This window comes from Austrofundulus limnaeus, unplaced genomic scaffold (genome assembly GCF_001266775.1).
Source record: "Austrofundulus limnaeus strain Quisiro unplaced genomic scaffold, Austrofundulus_limnaeus-1.0 Scaffold681, whole genome shotgun sequence".
Taxonomy (NCBI): domain Eukaryota; kingdom Metazoa; phylum Chordata; class Actinopteri; order Cyprinodontiformes; family Rivulidae; genus Austrofundulus; species Austrofundulus limnaeus.
The window spans coordinates 82,970-92,899 of record NW_013953083.1 but is presented as its reverse complement, the minus strand read 5'-3'; the positions used below and the strand labels follow the sequence as shown (position 1 = coordinate 92,899).

At 43.0% G+C, this 9,930-nt stretch overlaps 1 protein-coding gene across 3 annotated transcripts in view; it reads right to left on the bottom strand.

The window, feature by feature from the left end:
• LOC106531835 (MAP7 domain-containing protein 2) overlaps positions 1 to 9,930 on the bottom strand; it is a gene marked incomplete in the record, with an annotated part of 19,953 nt that overhangs the window by 2,712 nt on the left and 7,311 nt on the right. Inside the window, 13 exon segments of one of the 3 annotated variants that reach the window (XM_014027764.1) lie at positions 1 to 385; positions 651 to 925; positions 1,163 to 1,307; positions 1,992 to 2,055; positions 2,246 to 2,350; positions 2,509 to 2,689; positions 3,433 to 3,571; positions 3,701 to 3,912; positions 3,991 to 4,064; positions 4,601 to 4,719; positions 4,909 to 4,998; positions 6,404 to 6,493; positions 9,466 to 9,595. In XM_014027764.1, coding sequence (XP_013883218.1) covers positions 655 to 925; positions 1,163 to 1,307; positions 1,992 to 2,055; positions 2,246 to 2,350; positions 2,509 to 2,689; positions 3,433 to 3,571; positions 3,701 to 3,912; positions 3,991 to 4,064; positions 4,601 to 4,719; positions 4,909 to 4,998; positions 6,404 to 6,493; positions 9,466 to 9,595 — 1,620 coding nt within the window. 3 annotated transcript variants of the gene reach the window in all.

Genomic DNA, 9,930 nt, shown 5'->3' with positions numbered 1-9,930 from the left:
CAATAAAACTGTTTAATGATTCCAGCCTGGAAAAAGAACGATTCAAAGACTCACTCAATCTTTGTGTAAATTTAGTTTTAAATCTTTAAAGCTTTGGTCAGACGGTCGACGTGTTGCAGAACTTTAGACATTATTTCTACAGCTCGTCTGAAATAAAGACTTATTTTCAGATTTTCTCTGTAACATGATGATGAAAACATGAGTCATCTGTGCTGCCTGAAATGAGCCAATCAGCTGCGTGTGTGTTCAGGTGAAGTCCAGGTGAAGTCCAGGTGAAGTCCAGGTGAAGCTCAGGTGTGGAACTCTTTGGGACTTGGTGGTTTTTATTGATGAATTTGTCTCGTTTGGCTCCTGCTTCGTTTTTCTTCCAGCTGCTGAAAAGCTCCTGAAATAAAAAAAATCTAAATTAGGGTAGAATATATTAATGCTATGTATCAGTGTCTTAGTGTCTCAGTGTCTCTGCGTCTCTGCGTCTCTGCGTCTCAGTGTCTCAGTGTCTCTCTGCGTCTCAGTGTCTCAGTGTCTCAGTGTCTCAGTGTCTCTCTGCGTCTCAGTGTCTCTCTGCGTCTCAGCGTCTCTGCGTCTCAGCTTCTCAGCGTCTCAGCGTCTCAGCGTCTCTGTGTCTCTGTGTCTCTGTGTCTCATGTCCACCTGACTACTGGACGTCCAGCTTGCTGGGCCCGACGCTGGCGATGAGCTGGGAGGACTCGGAGGCGGCGCTGTAGGCCTGGATCAGCAGGTTCTTGTTCAGGTCTCCCACCCCGCTGCCGGCCTGCAGCCTGGGGTAGGGGGGCGTGTCYGCGCCGCGGTGCTGTCCTCGTCCCGGCGCGTCCAGGTCCATCAGCTGCTCCAGGGGACAGGCGTCGGGTCCCTCAGTGACCGGGGAGAACTCGTGAGCGCTGGCCTGCTCGTCCCGGGACACCGGACTGATGGAGACAGACGGAGAACTTACAGGAAAGACAGAACCTTCAGTTAGAACTTCACTTCTTTATGATAAAAACTAATTTAAATCATGTCCCCCGGTGTCCCTGAAGGGACGAACATCACCTGCTGTCCTTTAAGACTAAAGTTTCAGACATGTTCTAATAAAAACCACRGAGGTGAAGCTGTTTGTCTCTACAGTCTGCAGAACCTCAGAACATCAGGTAATACTCTGAACCCACCTGACGTCCATGGACTGGACGCCATCGGACAGCTCGTCCACACAGCTCTTGTTCTCCAGGGGTCCCAGYGTGATGATGGGGGTCTCTGCAGGAGTGGCTGCATCCTCCTCTGAGGCGACAGCAGCTTCACCTTTCATCTCAGARACTAAAAACACAAAGAGAAGAGGAGAAACGTGTGGTTAGGGTTCCAGCTGAGAGGATTATTTCTGATGCAGGGATTATAATCCCCTCTGGATCCATCAGATTATAAATCTGTACTCCGCTCTGCAGGATTACTCTTTAAACACCAGGGGGCAATGTTTCCTGCTGTACTGACTCTGCTGAGTCACTCAGCACCTCTTATTTACTGTTTATAACAGAAAATAAGAGCAGGAAGTAGAATAAACCAGAGACAAAATAAGAGCAGGAAGTAGAATAAACCAGTGAGAAAATAAAAGCAGGAAGTAGAATAAAACAGTGAAAAAATAAGAAGAAACCAGACAGAAAATAAGAGCAGGAAGTAGAAGAAACCAGTGAGAAAAATAAGAGCAGGAAGTAGAATAAACCAGTGAAAAAATAAGAAGAAACCAGAGAGAAAATAAGAGCAGGAAGTAAAAGAAACCAGAGAGAAAATAAGAGCAGGAAGTAAAAAAAACAGAGAGAAAATAAGAGCAGGAAGTAAAAAAAAAAAACAGAGAGAAAATAAGAGCAGGAAGTAAAAAAACCAGTAAGAAAATAAGAGCAGGAAGTAGAAGAAACCAGTGAGAAAATAAAAGCATGAGGAGTAAAAAAGTAAAGTTGAAATAAATTAAACTGAATTTTTGAGCAGAGGATGTTTGTTTATATTTACCTGAGGCAGCTGATGGAGGCTCCACCTCGCTCTTCCTCGTCCTCTTCATGATCTCCTCAATCCTCTGGAAAACAAGCAGAAAACTTGAGTCAAAAACAAACTTAATTTAAACAAAGAGGAGACTCAAACAAGAAAACTGAGTCTTAATCTGCAAGTAAAAACATTCAGGAAGTCAAATATATTTAATTTATATTTCTCATGAGTCAACCCTAAAGGTTAGAGACAGAGAGAGAAGAGGAGGAGCTGTCTGGTACCTTCTTCCTCAGCTGCCTCTCCTGCTCCTCCTGGATGTGGAGCAGCTCCCTCTCCTGTCTCTTCCTCTCCGCCTCCTTCTGAGCTCGCAGGAAGGCCTCCTCCCTCTGGAAAAGAAGGAATGATGATTTTTCTTTTTTTTAAACTGAAGAATAAAAAAACTGAAGCAAAGTTTGTTTCATCGATTTATAAATCTTATAAATGTGATGTAACAGAATAATTCTAGCGTCCTCGTGTTGTGGACAATGTCTCTGTGGGGACTGACGTCTCTGTCCAGCTGGTCCTGCATGTCCTTCAGTCTCTGCTCCTTCTTCTGTCTCTCCTCCTCCTCTCTGATCCTCCTCTCCTCCTCCTTCCTCACTCGCTCCTCCTCGGCCTGCAGCGCCACTCGCTCCTGACGCTCCTTCTCCTCCTGCTGCCTCCTCAGCTCCTCCTCCACCCTCAGCCTGGACGAGACAAATTCAATTAACTTTATTTAAAAGTCGCTTCACAACAAAACAAAAACATAAGTTTAGATAAAAATAAACAATTTAAATCAAATTAATTATTTTATTACAAAACCCCCTTTCTGCTGAAACTAGCTAAAAGAAATACAACAATAACTATAAACTAAAATAAGAAAAACACTTTCTATAAGCTAAATGTGTAAAATAGTGGCTACACGTAACAAAACACAACATAAAATGTACAAAATAGTAGTTAAAAATAACAAAACAATAGCTTTAAGATAGAAGCACAATGCTAACTTTACGATAAAAGAAGCTAAAAGCTAAAAAAACAGAAATACTAGCCAATATTAACAAAACATTAGCTAGAAGATAGAGGAAGCACAATGCTAACTTTAGACTAAAAGAAGCAAAATATTAGCTAACAGCTAAAAGATAAAAATACTAGTCAATATTAGCAAAACATTAGCTAGAAGATAGAAGAAGGAAAGCAGAAGCTAAAAGCCAAAAGAAGCAACATACTAGCTATAAGATAAAATGAGCGATATTAGTGGTTAAAAGAAGCTAAACACTAGCTAAATGCTATAAGAAAAACAAAAAAGAGCAAAAAATAGCTATAAATTCAGAGGTAAAAGCTAAATTTAGTGTAATGTTAGCTAAAAGCAGTAAAATGTGGGTTAAAGGCAGTAAAGTAGCAGAAGGCTAGCTGTGTTTACAGCTGATGTTTGGAGGAGGAGGCTCACCTCTCCTCCTCCTGTCGTTGTTTCTCCTCCTGCTCCTTCTGGATCCGGGCCAGACGGCGCCGTTCTGCCAGCAGTCTGGACGCCTCCTCAGCGTCCGTGGTCCCGCCAACGCTGCGGCCCGTTGGCGTGCTCGGAGACTCTGTGAGGAGGAAGAGGAGGGAGGAGGTGATGAAGGACAAATGGTTAAAAATATTAAATCCAGTCATAAAGTTACTTTGTTTATGTTATTGATCTCACAGGAAGAATGAAAACTTCGCTCTGTGCTCACCTGCGTTCAGCTCTCTGCTGGTGGATTTAGGGATCTTTTTGCCCTCTGACGTCTCAGATTTGGCAGATTTCCTCTCCAGGGTGCCGTGACCTTTGACCTCAGCGAGCCCCCTGTCGTCGGTGCCGGGGGTGGCGGCTCTCTGTCGGAGCGGGGAGGGCGGGTACTGTCCGGGGGAGCAGGGGGACTGGGCGCGGCTCCTGTTGGACTTCACCCTGAAACAGAGGAGAGAAACTGGTGAGGTCACCTGAGCGACGAGGCAGGTGAGGGGGTGTGGCCGGGCGCTGACCAACCGTTTAGGCGTGACGTGACCTTTACTGTTGGCTTTGAAGGAAGAGCTACGGACCGGCGTGTTCGGAGACTCCCCCTGAGGGTCCCAAAAAATACCACCATTAACCATTTTTATCTTTGAGTAGAAAAACTTGAGTTCAACTGGTAAACTGAAACTAGCTAAATAAAACATAACCGCCAAAATAAAAGCTAAAGGCTTAAATTAGAAAAACATCAGCTAAAGCTAAAAGTACGAACAACAAACATTAAGAGTTTTTATCTTTAAACAAAAAAACTTGAATTCAACTGGTAAACTAAAACTAGCTAAATAAAATATAAAAGCTAAAATAAAAGTTGAAAGCTTAAATTAGAAAAACATCAGCTAAAGCTTAAAATACAAACAATATAAAAGCTGAAAATAGAAAAACAGTAGCCGCAATTTGCACAGTAAAAATTTGTAAACTTAAAAAGTCTAAAATCAAAATGAGCAAAATCAAAAAGTCTTAGCTAACAGAAGCTAAAAGCTAAAGCTATCAAAGGGATAGCTAGCTATAATTAGTATTTTAAAATGTCTTCGTGTCTAAATGAGGCTCCTACAAAATAAAAGCAATAAATACGGTGTCGTGAGCAGACCGTGGGTGTTTTGGCTCGGGACGTGTCATCAGGCAGCCCAGCGATGCTCCTGCGGTTGGAGGAACTCCTGATGGGTCTGTGGTTGCTGGGGGAAGCTGTTCGATGGGACACAAACGACACTGACGGGTCACAGAGCGACACACACACAGCAACATAACAAAACATGGAATAAACAGATGAATGTTGACACAGAGAGAGAGATAATTAATGTTGTGAAGATTTTAGTTTTGTGTTTAAAAATGAAATAAAATTATGTTTTTAGTTTGAACTCTTATAAAATCTAAAATAAATGTGTTGCGATGCCTCACCTCTCTCCGGTGAGCTGAGGGAGGCTGTAGAGTTAGAAAGCTGTTTGTTGTTCAGCTGATCCATCGTTGGTGGAGACAGGAAGTCAGCTACTAAAAAAATAAATAAATAAAATCAGTCATTAACCCAGAAACAAGCCCAGACCCTGCCGCTGCTGCTGGAAACAGCAAAATGTGGTGGATGAACGTGAAAAGAAACAGAAAAGTGCCGCCGCACACAGAAAACAGTCCYGCTGATCGATGAGGTGGACAGACAAACTGCTTCGTCATGACGTGAAGGATGAAGAAACAGCAGCCGCTGCATCGTCATCATCACACCGACTGAGAGGTGAAACGTTTCCTGCAGCACCTGAACGCACCACGAGAACATCCCTCTGATAGAAACCTGAACATCTTCATCTTCTCTGTCAGCTCCTCCTCCTCCTCCTGACTCGGTTTATATTTTAGCATCACTGTATCTGTTCAAACCTGAGGAGATAAATATCTAATAAGAAGCTTTAAGATTTACTGGTTTCCAGCCTCTCACTGTTTCACTGCAGGCAGGTTGATTAGATATAAAAAAATATGTAATAATCTTAATAAAAATAACTGATGAGGAGTAAAAACGAGTTGGTTTGATGTAAAACAGACAACTAAAGAAAAACAAGATGAGGTCATGTTCAGCTGCTGGATCTGTGAAATGGAACAGTAATGATTAGAACAACGAGTCTGTCTGACTGTTGATGGTTCAAACAAGTTTCAGATGACTGCAGGGTGTGTGTGTGTGTGTGTGTGTGTGGACCCTGCTGAGAATGAGATCCATGCATGGTTAGAGCCAGGAGGACAGGAAGAGGAGCAGCCCTTTGTTGTGATCAGGGTGGGGGGATGTGTGACGATACGTTTGAATAAATGTGTAAAAGTCCTGATCCACTCCTCGTTGTTGTYGTTTGTTTAAGTCTGGCTCTTTGTGGTGAGTGGATCAGGACTTCCACTTATATACAGAATATAAAAACAAACTGTAGATGAAAATGATTCAAGACCATTTTCTTTTTTAAATAAAGAACCACTGAACAAAAACACAAATATAAAAACACAAACAGTTTGTGTTGGAGGTCAAACTGCCTTTCTTCTTTCAAAATAAAAGCTGCTCAGAGATTTAAAATCATTGGTGACTGAACAAAACATCACAATTTTTATTGTTCATTTTTCATTTTTGTTGCTTTTACTGTGAAAATTGATGGATGGATGGATGGATGATGGATGGATGGATGATGGATGAACTGATTAACACTTACTGCTCTACATTAGAAACATCTGGAGATCTGTTTCAACACACACAATGACCACATGACAAACACACAATAAACATACACACAAACACACAGGATAAACACACAAACACACATGATAAACACACAGATTGCAGCCAGTTGTACGGCACAAAGACGCCATGCACACAGAGGTTGAGCTGCAGGTGAGAGGTGTGTGGGCGGGGCACACAGAGTCATGTGATCTCTACCGTTACGGGATTGGCTGGTGCTGGAAGCAGCAGGAAGCTCATTGGGCTGAGTGGAGCCAATGGCATTACGAGGTGGGGTCTTAGGGTTACCTGGGCAACAGGTGAAGCAGAGGCGGGAAAAAGCAAAGCGTTACACTCTCTCTCACACACACACAAACACACACACACCTGTTTCACAAACACACACAGGAGTTACAGCTTCATAAAGAGACTTGATGGATAAAAGAACTGTGAGCAGGAAGTGCTTCACTAAAATCTCATTTAGACCAATCATCAGGTGAGACTAAACTCCACAAACAGCTGAAGAAGCTGAAGATCTGTGAGGAGAAAACTGAGGAAAAATAAACCATGTTTCACACAGACTGGTTTAAATGTGAGGCAGCCTCTAAGATGTTTAAATAAAACATTTTTACACCAATCTGAGTGGTTTAACAGAGAAACAGGAATCAGACTGCATCAGTCAGACAGAGAGGAGGAGCCTCTGAGCAGAACAAACRCTACATTTCATTCAACATTTCTAAATCCTGTTCAAAGTCACGTATTCATACAATTCATTTATTGTTTGAGTTTCAATTTTCATGTTAAAAAACTGCAGTTTTGTGTCGTTTCACTGAGCTGCCACTCAAAAATCTGAGAAAATAAATTATTTAATAACTGAATTCTGAGTGTTTGTGACCAAGAAAACAGGAAGCTGTGCGGGCACAAATAAAATAAATATGTTTAATTTTCAGGAATGGTTTGTAGAACTGACCTGCTGCTTTGTTGCCCACCTTCATGTTTATATTTTAATCAACAGGAATAAACTTTAGAAATAAAAACGGGCAGATTTGAACCACTTTATTAACCATTACTACAAAATATTAACTGTAACTCTGGACAGTCGGATGTTTTCTGTCCGAGCCCTTGTGCAGATTTCAAAATAAAATTACAGCTTTACAGTCTGCAACATTTCTAGAAGAAACAGTTTATTACACATTCAGAACTCCACCGATAAAACTGTGAGCCTTTTGAACTCACACAAACGTTTCCAGATATTTGGAGACAGCCTCGGGACCGTTGTTTATTAACAACTTACAGAGAGTTGAAGCTAAAATGAAAAAACATCTCAAACCTTTTTCAGAAAAGTGACCCRTCACATCGAAACGAGGATCAACTCTAAAAGTTGTGTGTGGAGAAATAGGCAGATATTACAGAGCCCGCGAGGGGACATGGGGAGGTTTTTTTTCTTTTGCGTTCCCATGCAATACTTTTGAGTTACCTCGCAATACTTTTGCGTTACCTTGCATTACTGTTGCGTTACCTCGCAATACTTTTGCGTTACCTCGCAATACTTTTGCGTTATCTCGCAATACTTTTGCGTTCCCACGCAAAAGATTGTTTTGTACATGAACTGAATTAAATCAGACTTTTAATTTGAAATATCCGGTTACCAAAACAGGATGTGTCGCCACGAGTTCGTGAATTTGACACTGATGTTGCGTGGCTGCACAGTGTAAAAATATCAACATATGACATACTTCCATGTGTGGCTGTGTGATACTGTATATTCATTCTGAAGCTGAATTAAAGCAGTAGGCTAACTCACTAATGGTGAACATGTGAGTTTATTAATAAACACAGGCACAACAGTGATAAACTACTTTTGAGAGGGAACGAAAAAAGAAAAAAAAATCCCCCATGTCCCCTTGCAGGCTCAGTAAATGCTTGCAAAAATTACATTTTGTCAAAATATAACAAATAAATGTGTTATCAATGTATCATTTCAATCAACTGAAATATAATCCTAAAAAAATTTATGCACTTTTTTGAGCAGTAGCAACCAAAAACCAGATTAAAATGTTGAGATTTTCACTGTGAGCTATCAAAGCWTTTGTTTCTTTCTTTCCTATTCGATGTTTCTTTTTTCAAACGACATAAAAAATCTCATTAAAATTACATAAAATTAGAACTTAGACCAAATATTTATGTATTATCATAACCAACAAGACAAATTAAATAATATCTCTGGATCTACTAATGATATCAGGATGATCTAAGTATCAAAATGTAGCTTTTAAAGCAGGRATCTGAAAATATGATGAGGTCATTTTGATCAAACTAGAGTTAATCCTCATGTCGATGTGATCATGGGTCACACAGTAAATAAAATGAGTCATCAGATGAAGCTGAATACCTTCAGCCAGTTTAACACTTAATAAAATCCACTCTACTCTGGCTACACTGAAACAAAACAAACGTTCTGTTTTTTTATGACATCATCTCTTTGTTTAATCATGATCAATGTTTCTGTTTGTTGCAGCTTCTTCATTTACGTCTCAAAGCTTTAATAATTCAATATTTGTCAGTAAAAATCAGGRTTTAATTTTAGCTCAGATTGTATTTTAAAGATCGTCACGTCGTCACTGTGTGTGCTTATCTTAATCTGTCCTGTAGCTGAGTGGAGAGGTAAGATGAGATGCTGCTGGTTCTGCTGCAGTGAGCCGGGCCCGAACAGAACCTGGACCCTGACAGAACCTGGACCGGGCAGACCGGAGCCAGACGARCYGCTCCTCTGTGACTAACTGACAGTTTTCTGAACGCGGTGCAGAGGAGGTGATGTGAGCCGGAGGACGGGAGGTAAATAATAATAATGAAGACGTTAGCTCGCTGAGCGCCGCAGCTCGTCTTTTAGCTGTTTGAGATGTTTGGCTGTGGGGCCTTGTTGTCAAGGTTAGACCCAGCTGTCCCCAGGCTCAGACCGGACCTCCCAGCACAGAAACACCCCCCTCCCTCCCCAGCAGCCTGACACACACCTGTAGATACCGAGCAGAGAGGATACCTGAGTGAGTGATGTCATCACAGCACAGCGTCCTGCAGGAGGATGCAGCTCCTCTGAGGGCTCCACACAAAGTGCTGAGCTGCTCCTGCAATGCAGCCTCCACACCCTTTTTCCTCCTCCTCCTCCTCACTTCTTATCCCTGTTTCACCTCCTCCTCCTCCTCCTGTCTCCACCCATCCCTCCTCCTGACCTCCACATGGCTCCCAGCCCCCACCGTCCACACCGAGCCTCAGGTTGGACTCACCTTCTGCTCCGTCGGGCGGTCCCTCCCAGGTCCAGCGTTTGGGCCTGTTGTCCAGGTGGGCCTCCCCTGCTCCTCCTCCTCTCCTGTCGGCGCCCCCGGCTCTCCGGCGCACCAGGGCCTCCAGCCTCTCCTGCTCGTTGCGTTCGGACACGGGGAAGAAGAGACACTCTCTTACCGAGCCGTCGCTGCGGCGGCGGACGCCGGGCGATGCGCTGAGCGATGCGCTGAGCGGCGGCTGCGCCATGGTAACCGCTCCTCCGCTCCTCCGACGGCTCTGTCACCTCCGACTCTCCTCCCCCCCAGCCTCACCCCAGCCTCTCTCTCCTGTTCTATCCCTACCTCGATCTCCCACTCCCTCTCTAATGACTGTTTCACCCGACAGGAGGGGCTGAGTGCTCGTCACATCCCCCAACACACACACACACACACACACACACACACACACACACACACACACACACACAC